The sequence below is a fragment of the Zootoca vivipara genome, chromosome 1 (assembly GCF_963506605.1).
Source record: "Zootoca vivipara chromosome 1, rZooViv1.1, whole genome shotgun sequence".
NCBI lineage: Eukaryota > Metazoa > Chordata > Lepidosauria > Squamata > Lacertidae > Zootoca > Zootoca vivipara.
In genome coordinates this window covers 92,806,004-92,824,908 of record NC_083276.1, presented here as the reverse complement: position 1 = coordinate 92,824,908, position 18,905 = coordinate 92,806,004, and the positions used below count along the sequence as shown (strand labels likewise).

The following is an 18,905-nucleotide window of genomic DNA, read 5'->3' as shown; positions in this document are numbered from 1 at the left end:
TGATTCACAGGCTCTTTGGCAAAAAGGAGGGTTTGGCTTATAACAGTGAAACTGTGGTTCAAATGCCAACATAACCAAATCTTAAATTATAAAGTGTTTTTGTAAGATGAAATTTCTTTGTTAAATGTTAAATTATATGTGGCATGTAGTCCAAGCTTCTGTGCTTGAAGGTATGAAAGGAGTACCATATTGGAATACTCGCCACAAATAGGACTTTTTAAAATAGTATCCCCCCCCCTCTTCACCAAAACAGTATGTACAGATAAAGTAACTCCATATGTATTGCTATTTTTGAAAGAATTTGTTAAAATGTGTCTTATATGTAATTATCTGTGTCATATGTAATTAATATTATCTGATGCTGGTACTTCGTATCCTAGCAGATCAGCGTGAAACAAGAAATTACATTTACTGATGTAGCAGAGCAGCAGAAAAGGGACAAAAAGCTAATACGAGAGGGTTTAGATATGCAAAAGAAGAAGAAAAGGAAACAGCGGTCACCAGCAAAGGTAAGACATTTAATTTGAACCTTGAAGGCAACTGGTGATTTTTCTTGAACTTGCAATTGGAAATGATAGTATTTGGAAACCATAGATTCAGCCACCTAACTTTAATCTCAAAGCCAAGCCAAAATATATTCATAGCTTGTTTCTTTGAAATTCTTTTCACAGCATGAATATTTGACATACTTTAACATCTGTTTCCCAGGCATCTCCTTCTCTAAATATTATCTTTTGATGAGTGTGTGGTTTTTAAGGACCACTTATCAATTACGGAGACTGTTTAGCTTAATAATAATATTGGGCTTATTTAAATATCATAGTGTTTTTCTAACAACTTTGTTTTTAATCAGACAGGTGCACAAGTGTTGAAATTGATTACTGCATGCACCTGAAATTAAATGAATGCCTTCCATTCACTGGCTTCTAATTTGAAATGAGCCATTTTAATCTAAAATTCAGTTTTCAGAGTTGCACATCTTGAATTTCCTCTCAGGAAGTGCAGCCAAAATGCTATGCATGCACTTTGAAGCATAAAATATGAAGCATTTGAATAGATTTTTATTCAGCTTCCTGCAGTACAATTGACACTTGCAAATTCAAATGGAGTACTTGCCCACTGTAGTATTATTCTTGTTTTCATTTGCAATTCCTGAAGTTTAGTGAAAACTAATTGGAAGCACTGATTGGAAGCTATTTTCATGTACTTGTCTCAGTCATAGTTTGAGAACCCCTTTTTCCCTTTATTTCATTGTAGAGGTTGTCCTTCAAATCTTCCTAATATTGTATAGTAAAGGTAAAGGACCCCTGACCATTAGATCTAGTCGTGAGCGACTCTGGGGTTGCAGCGCTCATCTCGCATTATTGGCCAAGGGAGCCGGCATACAGCTTCCAGGTCATGTGGCTAGCATGACAAAGTTGCTTCTGGCGAACCAGAGCAGCGCACGGAAATGCCGTTTACCTTCCCACTTGGAGCGGTACCTATATATCTACTTGCACTTTGACGTGCTTTTGAACTGCTAGGTTGGCAGAAGCTGGGACCGAGCAACGGGAGCTCACCCCATCGCGGGGATTCGAACTGCCGACCTTCAGATTGGCAAGCCCTAGGCTCTGTGGTTTAGACCACAGCATCACCTGCGTCCCTAATATTGTATAGTAAGAGATCACAAATTGACCAGAGAGATTGAGAGCAGGTTGGGTACTGGAGGGTCATTTTCTAGTATTGACTTTGAAGGCTATAACTGCCTAGAGCATGAACATTATATACACTCACCTGAGAAAATGAAGTATTAGAAGGACCCAATCTTAAGTATTTGCATGTGCAGTACTAGGTATAAGTCAAGTTCATAGCTGTATATCAAGAAAGGCAATATTTCTTTTGAAAGCAAGTATAATTAATGGTGTATTTTCTTTTCTATGCAAAGAAAGTCAAACCAACCCACTACAACACATTTAGCAACTTTGTTTTCCCCCCTGCAAGGTGTATGATGGTGAATGCCAATTGTGTAAGGCACCCAAATATCCTAGAACCAACAGGATCTATCAAAACAAGTGTTTTCTGATGAGCTGTTCCTGAATCTTATTGATTAGGAATACCTGAAGAAAGATGGGCTTTCTTCCATGCAAAAAAATCATTTGCAGGGACACCTTTAAAAGGGTTACACTCACTTAGAAGAAACTCTGAAGAACTGCACCAATTTAATGTACCTAAAGGGGCTTTTGGCTTGTGTTTCCTGAACAGCAGTTCTCTGTGCTGTTAAAATGGAGGGAACAAAAGCCGTGGGGTGGGTAAAAAAGCCCATGGGTGCATTTAAAGTAGCTATGAATTATTTATCTTTAGAATTTGAGGTGCATATTTGTACAGAACAAATTTATGAAAAGTCACAACATACTACTGAAACATGCTTTAACAGTGTCATGCGTTGGCTTTGTTCATGTCACAGGGTTTAGCTTAGCACAAATGTGCAAGGATATTGCAACTGCTTTGCTTCTCCCTGATCATTTTGCTGCTGTGTCACCCAGACCTAAGCCATAGGTAGCCTTAGCATGTTGTCTAAAGCCGGGCTCATGGTTTACTTCTCCCAGACAAATACTGAACTATAACCTATAGAACAAGCCTTGGCTACAGCTCATAGTTAGTCTGCAGAGACCTAAGCCACACCCCTGGATTTGGACTGCACACTAAGCTAAACTACAGTATAGTTTAGCTCAGTGTGATGCACTAAAAAAATGATCAGGGAAGAGTGATGCAAGATTTTCTTTTGACTTAGCATGACATGCAAATTGGGCTGTTGTAATGGGTTATTAAGACTGAAAAATGTTAAGGTTATCCTTAACCTTCTGTTGAGATGGAAAAGATAAAGTACACAATTATCATTTCACTAACACATGTAAGTAAAAGTACCAAACTTCAAATCCTGTCACCAGTATGCTTGTACAAAAAAATAATCGCAATTGCTGGATGTACTCCATGTCTTGAGAAATAAATGGATATAACATGAGTGCCTCTAGATTTTATAGCTTTCTGTTCTTGCCCAACTGAGTAGATTAAAGACTGATTTATAGTGCTACCATTTGAGGAGATAGTGGTCCTGTTTGTACACCAAGGGTTTAGCTTGACGGGAATGAATGTCATCCACTCCCAGGCTTGCATGCTCCCTCCCTTCCCCTCTCCTCCTGCTAAGTGTAAAAATGTCTACTTCAGCTGTTTGTTAACTGCAGCTTCCTATGTTGTCTGAATTGGAATACAGTATGTGGTTTTAACATACCAGTAACTGAAACAATGGTTAGTTTTGGGACAAGCCAACTTCATAATCCATGGTTTGAAATCATCTAGTTCTGAAATCTGCCATATTTAGTGTGAAACCACAATTTGTGGTCTGATGACACAGGAAGGTGCAGTTAACTAAGAGTAAAAATAAAATAAAAAAATTCCTCCCAGCAGCACCTTAGAGACCAACTAAGTTTGTCCTTGGTATGAGCTTTCGTGTTCATGCACACTTCTTCAGATACACTGAAACAGAAGTCACCAGATGCTTATATATAGTGAGATGGTGGGGAGGGGTATTACTCCCTCCTTGTGGTGGGAGTGGGTGATTGAATGCAAAGTTTCTGTACCCCTCCTGTCTGCCATGTTAGAGAAGGATGGGGACACAGGCAAACCTGGGAAGATAGGCTTGCTCATGTCACAGTTAACCGTATTTTGAGTGACAACCAAACATGATCAAAAATATTCTGACTTGCTTTTTTGAGAATAAATTTTCTAGCTCTTCTTTGGATGTATTATGTGTTTATATATATCACAAATCTTGTAAAGCTAAGGTTCAATTAGGTCAACTAAAAGATAGTTGATATTTATGTCTACAGTCTTCCTATTTAGCATTGTGGTTTTGCCTAAAAGCACTTGAATTCCTCCATTACGTATTCATATGAATCTTGTAACATTATTGAGAAATTAACGTGAGACTGAATTTTGCCCTTTTAAAAATAGATCCTTACAATAAATGAGGATGGATCACTTGGTCTGAAAACTACCAAATCTCACATTTGTGAGCATTGTCATGCTGCCTTTAGAACCAACTACCATTTACAAAGGCATGTCTTCATTCATACAGGTACTGCTTGAATTTAAGTTGTATTTTATATTATCTAAAAATGGTTGGATCTTTAATAATACACTGAATTATGAAAAAAATGATGCAAACTTTATATTCTAAAGTGCAGGAAATGTGGCATCTAAGCTTAGGTATTCCATGCACCAAAGTGTCAAAAAATACCAGAAAAGAATTAGTGTCATTTCTGTTAATTTGAGATTTACTGTGTTGCTTTGCTTTCTGTATAAGGATGGGTTGGTAAGTCACCCAATTTCCAGTTTTGTCTTGTTCATAGCATAGTCTCTGGGTTCTTATTTTACCAGTGATGGAACTCTAGTTGGAATAGATGAAAGAGTTTTACAGTACCTTATGACAGCATCCTGCCTGATTTTGCTCATGAGCTGCACTCCTCTGTTAGCAGCAGGCTCACCGAATTAATAGCCTTTTTCTTTTTAGCCCAGGTAGTTTAGACAGACTTTTTTATACTAAAATATTTTGGAATTCATTCATATGCTGGATTCCAATAGCTGACTATTTTATTTCTCAGCAGAATCTGTTAGAAACAAATGTTTGTAGCTTTTAACTTACAGATGTGGAATTATATTGTTTAAGGTGAAAAACCATTTCAGTGCAGTCAGTGCGAGATGCGTTTCATTCAGAAGTACCTGCTACAGAGACATGAGAAGATTCATACTGGTGAGTATAGTGCCTTGAGTTTCTTTTTACTGGTGTGTTTAAAGAACTGTTTCCGAAACATGGCCAAGTATTGAGTGATTATGCAGCTTCTGTTTTAACGTGGCATTCAAGAAACTCTAGAAAAGAATTTAGGTGTCTGCTTTAGCCTTGCCTTTTTCCTCCCTTGCCCCCAATAAGTTACTGACAGCTGGTTTGAGCAAACCTTGAGAGAATAAATATTTCTATTGGGTAAGTGGTAAATAGGAATACTTCAAACACTATTATGGCCAAAATGCCTAACCCCATAGGTATCTGAACCCTGTTATTTTTGTAAAAAAAAATACAGAAAATTATACAAGAGTACGCGTTTTAGCAAAAGACAAATAGAAAAAATGAGACCCAAAGTTAAAGCAGAATAGTTACGTTTATATTGGTTTGTTTTAAAATTTTACTTCTGGAAAACCACATTCTGTAAAAAGACTTGGCTTTACTGGGTTTTTGGCATTTTGGTGCATGGCCTTTCATTATCTCTGCAAATATTTAGAAATATAGTCTTTTTTGGACTAGATGCCAATTTTCAGTCTATATTTCAGAAAAGTGGAGCTTGCAAATGTGCTGAGTGTTGCTTGGTGAAAGGTTTCATATCTGTTCAAACTGCTGGTGCTGATGTCTAGTACTTTATGTGTATGCATGTAAACCTTGAGCAACCAAAACATGACAGAAAATTGCACAAATACCCCGGTTGTATTGGAATGTTTGTACTGTATCTGTGCTTATCATCAAACTAGCCTTACTAGTATTTGGATTTGCACTTTTGCTTATACTTCTGTTTCTTCCAAGCCATGCGTTTTTCTGTACACCCGGGCTTCTTTCTGCTGCTGCCTTTCAGTATTGTTGCATTCAGTTATATAAATGATGTGCTGTTGGGTATGTTCTGCATAGAGAAAGAAATGTATTTTATTGAATTTTAGATTGTTTTTACTCTTGGTTTTTATATCTGTTTTCAATTTTTGTAAGTCATCTTGAGTTCATTTTTGAAAAAGTGACTAATTAATATATTTTTTAAAAATATATAATCCTGTTTCACAATTGACGCCTGTGTATTTTGCACTTATTGAACCCCAAAATAAATGGGGGAAAGCACGGGAGAAGGAGTGGGAGGAGAGGTTCTGTTGCACAAGTGGAAATTCATATACAAACAACATGGCTGATTTGAGTACAACTCATAATACATTAAGAAACATGGCAAAAAAAAAATGGGCAGGAATGAAATAAATCAGATATTGGAAGTAATATTACTGTTTTAATATAGAATCTACAAAACCTTTCTTTACTATACAGTACTACACAATTATTAATAGAATATAAACTTGCCACTTTGACTGGTATTACGGTACATCTATTAGTAATGTTACTAATTTTATGAAGCAATGCAGTTTTAGCCATGGAAAAGTTTGTGCAAAAAAAACAGTTTTGGGAAATATTTCACTATATACCATTTCCTGAGAATAATTTTGCATACTTCACTTTAAAAATTGGATAATATTTCTAGAATGCCTTCTGTATACTTAGTTCCACAGGCATGCACTGAATGTATGTGAATTGACTGGAGACTGGCTTGGTTATCTGCTCTGCATACATTTTATTAAGATTGTTGGGGTATGGTGCCTGCCGCCCTTGCAGGGCTGTTGCAGTTAGGCAGCCGAGCTGTGATGGCTACCTTGTTTGGTTAGTAGGCAAGCAAAGGAGCTTGTATTCAAACAGAGGTCTGTTAAAGTGGTGGTAAGAGTCTCTTAGCTATGTGAGCTATTTCTTTTTTGAGCAATTCTTCCCTCTTGACTCTGTAGTCAGGCAGCAGGAATGGAGTTACACTGGAAACCAAAATACTGAGTTCAGCTATTACAAAAAACCAACATTACCAATCCTAGTTTCTTGACCTTAAAGAAACCATGCTGACTGGGTTTGGATGCACAGACAAACCAGAGTTAAGCTAAACAAACCATGGTTTAATTTTTAGTCTGAACTGAGCCTATGAGTTTGGTGGTATGTTTCTTATGTGTCATTTGGCTACACCTACTTCATCTAAAGTAATTGTCAGTTTAATGTTTCATGCTTTTAAATATATATTTTTTAATATGTAAGTTGGATCTGTGTATCTTTTTATAACTGTGGGTGGTACTGCTTGCCAGTTAGGTTTGAGTACATGAAATATAAGGGACCCAGGTGGTGCAGTGGGTTAAACCACTGAGCCTAGGGCTTGCTGATCAGAAGGTCGGTGGTTCGAATCCCTGTGACGGAGTGAGCTCCCGTTGCTTGGTCCCAGCTCCTGCCAACCTAGCAGTTCGAAAGCACGTCAAAATGCAAGTAGATAAATAGGAACCGCTACAGCGGGAAGGTAAACGGCATTTCCATGTGTTGCTCTGGTTTGCCAGAAGCGGCTTTGTCATGCTGGCCACATGACCTGGAAGCTATACGCCGGCTCCCTCGGCCAATAATGCGAGATGAGCGCGCAACCCCAGAGTTGGTCACGACTGGACCTAATGGTCAGGGGTCCCTTTACCTTTACCTTTACATGAAATATATAATGTTGTGACTCCAAGTATATGCAGTATAGGAGACAAGAAAGACAGGGCGAAGACTTGAAGTTTTGCTTCAGACTGAGTCAGGGGCTAGGGTGGACAAGATACAACATTATTTTTTACTTTCCAACAGAGAACTGAAATGCTTGAATTTAAGTCATCTTAGTCATTAAGTCAAGGAGACAAATTGGCTTCAATACAAAGAATCTTAACATAAGTGTGTAGTGGATTAAACTAAGACAATGAGCTAATACAGCAGTTTTATGTAAAGGGAAAAACAGATAAAAGAAAGGGAAAGGAAATTATAAAAAATGATATTGTTTTATGTATTAACATGGAAAACAAATATTAAGTGCTACTTGTGTTTGAAACAAAATTATGGAACCATCTATGATATTAAACAATAAATAGCCTGAGTCTTTATAAAAATTCATTGCTTTTATAAATAAATATTTTGTCAGAATGATTCAACTCTGAAGGCTGAATTTTAATTAGCTATTTTTAGCTTTTCAGTCTTTTTTTAGTCTTTGTAAAAGCGAGGAGCCTTAGTATTCTCTAGTTCATCGCTGCCTTGAATACGAAGCAATGCAATAGAAAGTAATCAAATACAAAGTACAGTGGTACCTTGACTTACGAACGGCTCGACAACCGAATTTTTCGACTTACGAATGGGGCAAATGGCCGCACGCTTACGAATTTCTCAACATCCAAATGGAAACCGTGGCGGTTTTAGATAGGGTTTTTTCGACTTACGAATTTTTAGATGGGGTTGCTTCGACTTACAAATTTTTCCGTTTCCAATGCATTCCTATGGGAAATCGCGTTTCCAATAGTGCTTTTCGACTTACGAATTTTTCGGCCTACGAATGTGCCTTCAGAACGGATTAAATTTGTAAGTCAAGGCACCACTGTAATACATGAGGTCTGTCTTTTGGCATATACTGTATCTTTTTAGAGTTGCTTTGCCTCTGTTGTGTCTTTTATTCTTTGACCATTCTTTATTTCTTTACTCAGTACGAACTTTTTACCTGGTTCACCTGTACATAAGATTCCTACTGTATTTGCTTTTCACCCAGGAGTAGAAAGCAGGTTCAGGGAGATCCATGGCATACTGTATATAAATTTGTCAGTGCACTAGCCAGATGATACTTTTATCCCTGGGAAGGGCTAAGGAACCAGCAGATAGCTCATTCGGTAGAGCATAAGACTCTTAATCTCAGGGTCGTGGGTTCGAGACCACACTGGGCAAAAAGATTCTGGCATCGCATGGGGTTTGACTACATGACCCTTGTGGTCCCTTCCAACTCTCCCGTTCTATGATTCTGTTATTCACCTTCAGCTAACTAAATTAAGGATCAGGATATTTATTGCTATAAGTCAGCAACTAGCTATTCCAATTTCAGTTATTTTATCTTGTTACAAGGATGCTTAAAAATGTGGTATTAAATAATAACAGCAGCACTTGTGAACATGCTTGTGGCTGGTCTGAAAAAATTGAGACAAGTTAATCACAAGGGCATAGAAAATTATTTCTCTTCATAAACACACTCTTTTTGTCAATATAAGGAGCTTTTACGTGCAGTCTTTTTCAGTTTACTAGTACATACTGGCAACTTATTGGGGCAAGTCTGTTACAGTGTTAGACTAGAACCAAGCTCATGTGTGACCTTGGGCCCCTCACTGCCTCTCAGATTAACCTACTTCACAGGGTTGATTAAATGGGGAGTGAGAGAACCATGTACATCACCTTTAGTTCCTTAGGAAAGCGGTGAGATAGAAATACAATAAATAATAATGAATAAAATACTGGAATGAAAATGGAAATTTATTGTTTTATTTGTTTTCCTCTAGTTCTGATTGTTATGAATGTTGGGACATTCTTTTTTGATGGGCTAGTTTATTTTTTATTTGATTCTCTTCCACCTCTACTCAATATTTGTGTGATTCTTTTAAGATGTTTGGAGTGATGAGCCACATGAAAAAATATTGGTGTGTGGTCAAACCTATATTTTGTTTACATCCAGCTGATCAAACCAATACTTTGTAAGTTTGTTGTTAAGTAAACCTAAATAATAGCATGGCAGGGAGAGGTATGAATCTGTCTTCTCCTTTTTTTCTTAAACGGTACTTCCTCTTTTCATTTTTATTCTTAGGTGAGAAACCATTTCGATGTGATGAATGTGGCATGAGATTTATACAGAAATATCACATGGAAAGGCACAAGAGAACTCACAGTGGAGAGAAGCCTTATCAGTGTGAATACTGCTTGCAGGTAATTTGAGAAAGAGAAAGAAGGGAGTTTAAGGGAATCTGTTTTTACAATATCTGACAATTGTGATTCCAAGTTTTAAAACCTTGAGGTAAGAGTGCACTTTGGCTTGTCTTCTAAATACCATACATTTCATTGTGGATTTAATTAAAAGCAATTAAAAAAATAGATTTTATAGTTATGTATGAAAAAATTATGGCTCTCCAGTATGAAAGGAACATATACCCATTGAGAAACCTAAGTTTTTAGTTATCTAAAATATGCATAATTAATGACAGAGACCTTGAAACAAATTAATGCTAATTGAAAGGGTCATTTAGGTTTCTGTCCTTTTGTCTTACCTTTCCCACAGTTGCAGGTATTTGAAGTGGCAGGAAGGGCCCTTATGTACTGCAGTAGGCTCCTATAGATCAAGAACAAAGGGTTGGGTTTGCAATAACTGAAATTGTTTGAATATTAATATTGACTCTCACATCTTCTGACATGGTAAGGTTTTCACATTGTGACATGTGACCATTTTTTAATTCCCAAAATCACTTATGACAGGGTTGCGGTATCTCAGGCTCGGTCCAATATGGCCCCTTCAGGCCTCTCTAGTTCTCCCTCAGGACTCTCACTTCACCAAGCATCTCCTCACATCAGCCATATTTGAGCTTTTGCCTGACTGAAATTTGCCCCTGAACTCTGATATTGCCTCTGGCCTTGCCCATGCCGCCCCAGAGCATTCTCCATGAGAGAATAGGACCCTGACTTAGAAGGACTTTACCATGTGAAAAAATGTGAATTGGCCAAAAGGCTGCATTGCTTTTCTCTAACCAAAAATGTCTTCCACAGTTCTTCTCAAGGACTGACCGGGTGTTGAAACACAAACGTATGTGCCATGAAAACCGTGACAAGAAACCCAACAGAAGTGCCACCAAAATTGGCCTTTTGACTCCTGATGATGATCAAGGCTTCCCTATGCCTTTGAAGGACAGCTCTTTGCCAAAGAAGAAAAGGCAAAAAACGGAGAAATTGAAGTCTTCTGGGCTAGAAAGAGAAAGCGGGGCAGATAAATCTGAGCATAAGAAAGATAAGAATGATTTTTTGCCTTTGTATGCTGGCAGCACTAAGATCAAGGATGAGTATATGGTGGCTGAATATGCAGTGGAGTTACCACATTCTTCCGTCAGTGGAGGGCACCTACAAGAAGCAAATTCTGGAGAAATACACCCACCTAAACTGGTGCTCAAAAAAGTTAACAGTAAGAGGAGCCTAAAACAGCCACTAGAGCAAAGTCAGACAATTTCATCTTTAGCATCTTACGAAGACAGCAAGGTTTCTAAGTATCCCTTTGATCTTGTGGATAAACAAGGCCTGTTGGACTCTGAAGGCAATGCTGACATTGACCAAGTTGATACTTTGCAGGAAGGCCCCAGTAAACCTGTACACAGCAGCACAAACTATGATGATGCAATGCAGTTTTTAAAGAAGAGGCGGTATCTCCAAGCAGCTAATAGTAATAGCAGAGAATATGCCTTGAATGTAGGCACCATTGCCTCTCAGCCTTCAGTCACACAGGCTGCTGTGGCCAGTGTCATAGACGAAGGTAACACAGCCTCAATACTGGATACATCGGGGCTGAATGTGGAGATTAAAGGCAACCATGACAAAAATGTCATTCCAGATGAGGTACTTCAGACTCTTTTAGACCATTATTCCCATAAAGCTAATGGCCAGCATGAAATAGCTTTTAATGTGGCTGATACGGAAGTGACCTCTAGTATATCAATCAATTCTTCTGAGGTGTCAGAAGTCACACAAACTGAGAATGTTGCAACAAGCTCTCAAGGTTCCTCATCCGATAAAGCCAGTATGTTACAGGAATATTCCAAGTTTCTTCAGCAAGCTTTGGATAGAACTAGCCAAAATGATGCCTATTTGAACAACCCAAGCCTTAATTTTGTGAGTGATAACCAGACTCTTGCAGGGCAACCAGCATTCTCTTCTATAGACAAGCAGGTCTATGCATCTATACCAGTCAACAGTTTTCGATCAGGAATGAACTCTCCATTAAGAACAACTCCAGACAAGTCTCACTTTGGACTTATCGTTGGTGATTCCCAGCACTCTTTTCCCTTTTCAGGTGACGAGCCAAATCATTCTTCCTCATCCTCTACCCAGGACTTTCTGGATCAAGTTACTTCTCAGAAGAAGGCAGAAGCACAGCCTGTCCATCAAGCATATCAAATAAGTTCCTTTGAGCAACCGTTCAGGGCTCAGTACCATGGAGCAAGAGCTGGAATATCATCTCAGTTTAACACTGCTAATGGGCAGGTGAATCTGCGGGGACCAGGGACAAGTGCTGAATTCCCAGAATTCCCTTTGGTGAATGTAAATGATGCTCGAGCTGGGATGAACTCTTCACCTGATGCCACAACAGGCCAGACATTTGGCTAAGAAAATCTGTAGAAATAACACGGGCACTTTAGCATGGGTCTGTCAAGAGCGAGCATCTTCTGTATAAGATGGAGTCAGTCCTATACAAATTTAAGGCCTTGGGTTGCAACAAAAAAGTAAGCTGGTACAGAGTATTGGCAACTGCTTTTTGTGTGTGTGATTAGTCACCATTCTTTTTGAATTGCCTTATATGTGGGTGTCCACTGAAAAGGCAGGTGGTTATTTGCTTGCTGGAGATCAGGAGCTTGCTATGTTGAGATTTTATACAAGACAAAAGAAACCAAAAAACCCAGATAAGATGTCTCTCCTGTAATAATTTCTTAGTTTGGTAACATTGATTATTTTGGGGAGAATGATAATTATGAGATTATTCATTTTGGATTTTCCTGGTTAGTTCGTCAAGCCATTGCACTTCAGCAGGGAACACAAATATAGACTGTACAGATAATATGAACTTAAAAGTTTTAATGTCAGGAGATGATGGCTAGACAACTATAGTGCATTCTGAGGGGAAATCTGTTTTATCAACTCTCTTAAAAAGTAATACACATAATATTCCTTCTTGGTTTCTTTGAATTTCCTTTTACAACACTTAGAGATAGGTAATTATGTTTTCTAAATGCACTCCCCTATTTAAATGTCTGATTCAATTAAAAGTACTTTAAAAGGAAAATACTTACTATTAATGCATTTACTTCATTCCTGAAGTATTGCATATTTCTTTGTACCTTTATGTTTTTATCTCCAAATGACAGGTATCAAGATGGTTAGGATTGAACTAAAATGCTTTGTAGATGACATTCCCATTTCCATAATGTTTATATGAATGGTGAACTCCAGGTTTTAAGAGTTTAAATTGTACTTCAGCCTACAAATCTGCAATAATTAACGTTAGAGCACTTAGATTCTTTTCAATTTTTCTTTCTTTCTCAAAAATAAAACTATTTTAGACCTTTAGGTTTGATGTGGCTGCATCATTATCACCTTACATAACAACAGAAGGGTTATCTTAATGAACAATTTCATTGGCAGTTTTACCAACTAGAGCTGGTGACTGAGAACAGTGACCAAAAGATCACTTTTGCTGCATTTCACAAATAAATTAACTGCAAACTTTATCCCTATCCCCTGTAGTTGTTTTAATAGTAGACTGTCTTGAATTACACTGTGTGGTGCAATGATTAGTTCTGTATACAGTTTTAACACGCCGTGCTTCGACTTAACATAAATGTCGGGATAATAATAATTTTTAAAATTGAAGCTTTTATTTTCGTTATATTGTATTCACTAATGGGCTGCTTTAAGGTAATATTGCAGGCAGTGTTTTACCTGAAGGCTGAGCAACAGGAACGCAGATAGACCCCCCCAAAAAACCCCTCACCATACTCAACATTTAGGCAGGGGAGATGGGTGCATGTTTTACAGCTTCAGGTCTGCTCACCACCTCTCAAAGATAGCCCTAACGATACCTCCTTCATTCAAAAAATTTAAGGAAAGCAAAATTTCAATTCCCGGAGAAAACCTTGTTTTAATTAAAATGGTACTCCTAATTTTGGTTGCCAAAGTTCTCCTTTGTTTCACCTGTGTTTCGGACCCATTTTAGAATCTACATGAAAGTCATAGGCAACTACTGAGAACCCAAGACGCATATGCTACAAAATGCCTTGTTTATTCCTATAGGTCACGAACAGGTTAATTTTACAGGAAGGTCTTGTTCTATCCCATTACTCTACATAAATTGCCCAAGGATTTATTTCATAGTACAGTAAGTAAATGCAACCGTGGTACTGAGTCAAAATAAGCACACATGAAAACTTCTAAATAATGGAACTTTTTAGGTCTTTTTAGTTTGTCTCCTGCCCCACACCAGCACAGCTAGCACATAACATATTTTAATTTAATTAAGCATTCGTGGCACAGTGTTTGAGTGCACCACTATTTGTACAATTAACATTCAGTTGTGCTTCAGAGAAGTAAACAGGACTGGCAAGTGAGAGTTGTGCACAATTAGTATCTAGAAGGAATGGCTAAGAGTCTGTGTGTGTATGTAGATATGGCAAGACAGTAAGGCCAGGGTGTAAAGGCTATGGGTTGTATCTTGTGTCCCACTCATGCAAGTTTCTTTGTTCTGGGAGAGCTTTCCGTGAATGGAAGGGCGAGGAAGTCATTTTTTTTGCAAACTCCCCTTTCTCTCACAACCCTTGTGTCCTCTTCCCTTGCTGTTCCAAAGGGACCCCAGCCCTCTGGAGGAGATTGGTGGGGGCCAGAAGGGACTCAGGTGAAATAAATGAAATGGCCTTCCCCTTCTTCATTCATTGGAGCACCAACTTCATCAAAGAACCATCTGTGAGTGGAGGGGTACAAGTTGAATATAATCCCTACAGTGAGAAGACAAGGAGATGCTTCTCTGAAAGTGTCCATTATGAAAAAAGTGAGCAGAGAGGAATGGAAGGAACTATGGCTAGGTTCCAAAGTGTGTGCATGGCCAAGCATTTCCATATTTACCCTTCTGATGGCTGCCTTTGCACTGCATTGAGGGAGTGCTGTTTTATAGCATTCCAACATTTTTAGAGGGACTTACTGGGAACACGAGAGGCTGTAGCTGAGGAGAAGCATTGGCAAGCGATGGAATATAATGAGCAGAACCTCCACCTGTGGCTCTTGAGGGTGCCCATTGGAATCATGTAAAAACCTGTTCCTAAGTTGCTTTTTAGAAGAAGAAGAAATGACACAGATATATCTTAAGCCTTGTCAGTTATAATACAAACCTATTTTATACATGCTAGGAGACAGTGTTAATAGAAATACTTTCTTAATAATGCTTTTTAAAGTGTATTTAGGAAATCTCTGCTATGGTTCTACAGTCCTGTTAAGCTCAATGTTATGTTTGGATTCAGTTAACTTAAACTCTTTGAAACTAGACTTCAATGCAAACATGCTGCTTAATTTTCTCTATTTTTAATGGCTTATATTTTGGGTGACTGCTGGGCCTGAGTGTCCCTTTTAACACTAATTTCCTGTTCCTTTAACTTTGAATATAAAGCAAGTTAATGAAGGAACTGACTTTTGAGCTGAAAGCTGAAGTAGCTCCTTTTCCTTCTCTTCGTCTTAGTTATTCAGAGTAAACAATTGATCAAAGATGATATATCCATTTATTAGAAGAGAAACCACATCATGTACTGCAGTGTACTCTATTTCTGAAGAAAAATTCAGAAGGATTTGTTTTTCATTTATATGGACCACCTCTTCATGCCTTTTTTGAAATTAATTTAAGAGAATTATTACAGACTCCCAGGTATTGTAGGTGGCCAAGGTTTTTGAGAGAAGGAGCAGTTCAGAGAAAGTACAGTGAAAGCTTGAACGTTTTATTATTAATGAGGATGCTAATCCCTACACAATTTCTCCTTGTTTCTTCAGTGGCGTAAAGTCGTGTAGTCAAGGTCTTATGAAAGTATGACTATAACTTTAATCAAGCATATTGCAGAACCTATGTACAAATACTGCGAACTAAACCACAGTTGTCGAAATGAATGAAATGCATTGTAATGTCATATGCCTGCTTTTGTTGCTTATTTATTTTGTGATTTTAAAGATGGGTTTTCAAGTCACTAGTGAATTACTGAATTTTTAGTATAGCTGTTTGATTTCATTTCCAAGTTTCTGGCTTGTTTCCTGAAAAATTTCCACTTGGATACATACAGCATATTCCATGTTTCTTTAGATTAATTTTTTATGATGTGTGTATCATATTTCGTAAATATTTGAAAAGGATCTAAAATGGATCCAGGATCAGCCTGTTTGAGTATCTCAGTATTAACTTGCTTTGTATTTGTAAAATTGCAACCTAAAATTTTGTTGGGTTGACATTGAACTCTTTCGCAAGTTGCAGGGGAGTAGCTATTAGAATATAGTTCAAAGCTTTAGAAGGCAGAAACGTGTTAGTGATCTGGGTATTTTGGTTGGTAAAAATTCAAATGTACGTTTTCCAGTTATTATTAATAATAAAACAAACTATTTTTATGTTTTCTTAAATTCTGCTCAATGGAAGCCTTGTGACTTTTGGAGATGCTTTCCTTTTATGTTAAGTGCATGTTTGTTAGGTATATGTAGGACATTTAAGTACTCCTTTTGCAAAACAAAAAACGAAAACATGTCCTGTGAAAGTATTGCAATGAATGAAAACCATTATGTTTTTTTTAAAAAAATAACTTTCATTATTTCCAAACAACTTTGTTTCAGGGAAATTTTCTAGTTGCTTTTGCTATACTTATATAAAATCATTGTTTCAATAATAATTTAAGAGAGAGACAGTCTTGTAGCGAACACAAACCGAAGCAAGCAAACCTTTCTCAAAGTAGTTTCTTGCTTTCTTTTTCCCAGTGAATGGAAAGGTAAAAGAAAAAAAAGTGTAAATGTTTATTTTATTTTTTTATGCAATATTGTTCTGTAAATATGAGTTACAAATAAGGATGTACCTATGATTGAATCTTTGATTCTGCACAGTTAGAGTTTATATATGAAATATAAATGTGTCTTGACAATCAAGGACTTACTGTCAGTCTTCCTTTATGATGTTTTATTAATGTTATGCATTCCATTTGTTAGACTTGAGTACAAATGTGGGAATTTGTATTGTCTGTAAAGTATGTAATGTTTTTACAGCTTGTTTCAAAAAAAAGGAAAAAAGAACCTTGTATATAAACAGATCACAGTACTGCTTTATATCGGGAGGCATATGATGTACTGTATGTAAGCAATAATGCCTAACAGTGCTAACTTTGCAAGTAGCATAAGGAAAGTTCCAAAAACTGTTTGGGGAGTTAATAGCTTTGATTAAGTTAATGGATATTCTTAATTGTTTTTAATCAATAAATTCAACTGTTTTTTTGGTTTGTAGTATATAACATTGTTTACATAGCACAATCTGAGTTTCAGGGAGAGCAGGCCTTAGATCTGCACCTGTACACACATTCATGATGAAACTAATGGCTCAGATGAGCTTCTGCAAGATGAGTTAGTGTCCTTATTTTTGAAGGAAGATTAAGGATTTGCTCCTCCAGTTTCCGCACCAATTGAGTAAGTTTGAAATTTAATTTTAAATCCTTAAATCCCAGTATAGTTTGGGTATAAATCAGGTTCACGTGATACAAAAAGTGGTTCTTGTTCATAATTCACATTGCAGTTGAACACTGAGTCATGGTTGATTTTGATATAATTTTGCCATAGGGATTTAACAGCTGCTGAGATGAGCTTTATCCGGAGTTCAAGCAAAACAAAACCAAGTCAAAAAGTTTGAACAATGCTTTCAGACTGTACAGAGCAACATAATTATTTGAAAACTATCATTGCTTTGGTGGGGAAAGATCGCCGATTTATAAATGTATATGACCTACATTTTATAGGAAGAAATGTTTTTGAATGCTAGTCATTTATATAATATGTGCTTTGAAGGATTTGCTAGTTCACTTCTGTCACTTTTAGTACACTGGTATCTTTTTATATGTAATGTATGCTTTTTATTATTGTAGCAAAGCATTTCAGTAGAAGGAATTTTGCAACAGTGTTCAAGGAGATTTTATTGTTGGAAACTAATTATACTGGATTCTGTCTCTGTAAGTTTTATCTTTATTTTAACAATGTCAGGAAAAGGACCTTGGTATTCAAATAAACCTGATGATCTGCTCTTTTTTAAGGATACATTGTGTGATTTGCAAACGAGTTCAGAAATTTTACGATGTTTGGTAGAAAATTCAGGACTTATACACAACTTTTAAAAAATATTAGGGGCCGAGAAAGGGGCCGAAAAATAGAAGAATGCTGCTGGAATTAATTTTCTGATACAGTATTTCCCCTTCCCCCCAGCATCCATATGCCTTCTTTGCCTTTCAGTTCATAAAATCCCCTGTAATACCAGAAAAGGAGACTTCAGTGGTCATACAGTATTACTTAAAAAAATACAAGAGATATGTCCATTTTACTATGAGTGTTGGTTTTTTTTTAAGCAATTAAATTCCCAGTTTCATTAATTTAAAAATATGTATAATATAGATGCTTTTGTATGAAACTTGAAAGTATGAATTTGTGTAATTATTTTGTATTTGAAATAAATTAGGTAATGCAGGATTCCTGAGGAATCAGGAATATTGTGATGATAATGTGTTTGTGTGGTAGTTGTGTATGGACATACACCAGAACATTTAATGGATTGTGTGAGATACATTGAGAAATTGCTGTGTGGATACTTGCACTCTTGTCTAGGGAAGATGCATGTACCTTTCTGTACTCACAGCCAATACCTCTATGTATTTTGGACCAGAAAGTGCCATCTTCAGTCCTGGATCTCACAGTTCATGTAATATGGCCAGTAGTTTGGTTCACCACTTTTGTGAACTGAAAGTCATAGGAATGGATGGAATGGTTCCTTCTATTGTTCAGGGACTTATGTCCTTTGGGACTGAAAAGGACATCATAGACCATTATTGTTTTGTTCCCCTTTTCTATAGATCTGAATGTTCTGGGATCACGGTAACTGTGCATTTGAGCCAGATTTGTATTTTCAGGCAATACCATGCTTCAGCTACAGTGGCACAAGCACTGAGTTGTGTAGGTGGAGCTCAACAAGATTCACTGCCTTGCAAATCAGGGAGACATCCTCACAGAATCAAAGTTAAGATCTTAGTATTGGAAAGAGTTTCAAATACCAGGTATGGGAGATGCAGAAAAACACAAAAAGCCAATATAATTTTCATGCAACAATGCCCATTACTGCACAGGGGTGCTATTTCATGTACCCAAAGACCTTTGCAATACTGGAAAGGGAGTTCTGCCCAAATAATAATGGGATTTATCT

The 18,905-nt window shown here is 37.2% G+C and overlaps 1 protein-coding gene across 4 annotated transcripts in view; it reads left to right on the top strand.

The window, feature by feature from the left end:
- Positions 1 to 17,741, top strand: part of ZNF148 (zinc finger protein 148) — a 33,654-nt gene extending 15,913 nt beyond the window's left edge. For 2 of the 4 annotated variants that reach the window (XM_035129501.2, XM_035129485.2), the window contains 5 exons: positions 381 to 509; positions 3,991 to 4,114; positions 4,706 to 4,789; positions 9,501 to 9,619; positions 10,451 to 17,741. In XM_035129501.2, the coding sequence (XP_034985392.1) occupies positions 381 to 509; positions 3,991 to 4,114; positions 4,706 to 4,789; positions 9,501 to 9,619; positions 10,451 to 12,055 (2,061 nt within the window). In that variant the 3' untranslated portion in view covers positions 12,056 to 17,741. The remainder of the gene's footprint in view (positions 1 to 380; positions 510 to 3,990; positions 4,115 to 4,705; positions 4,790 to 9,500; positions 9,620 to 10,450) is intronic. The other 2 variants (XM_035129493.2, XM_035129511.2) reach the window with 2 other exon arrangements.
- The last annotated feature ends 1,164 nt before the right edge of the window (positions 17,742 to 18,905 follow it).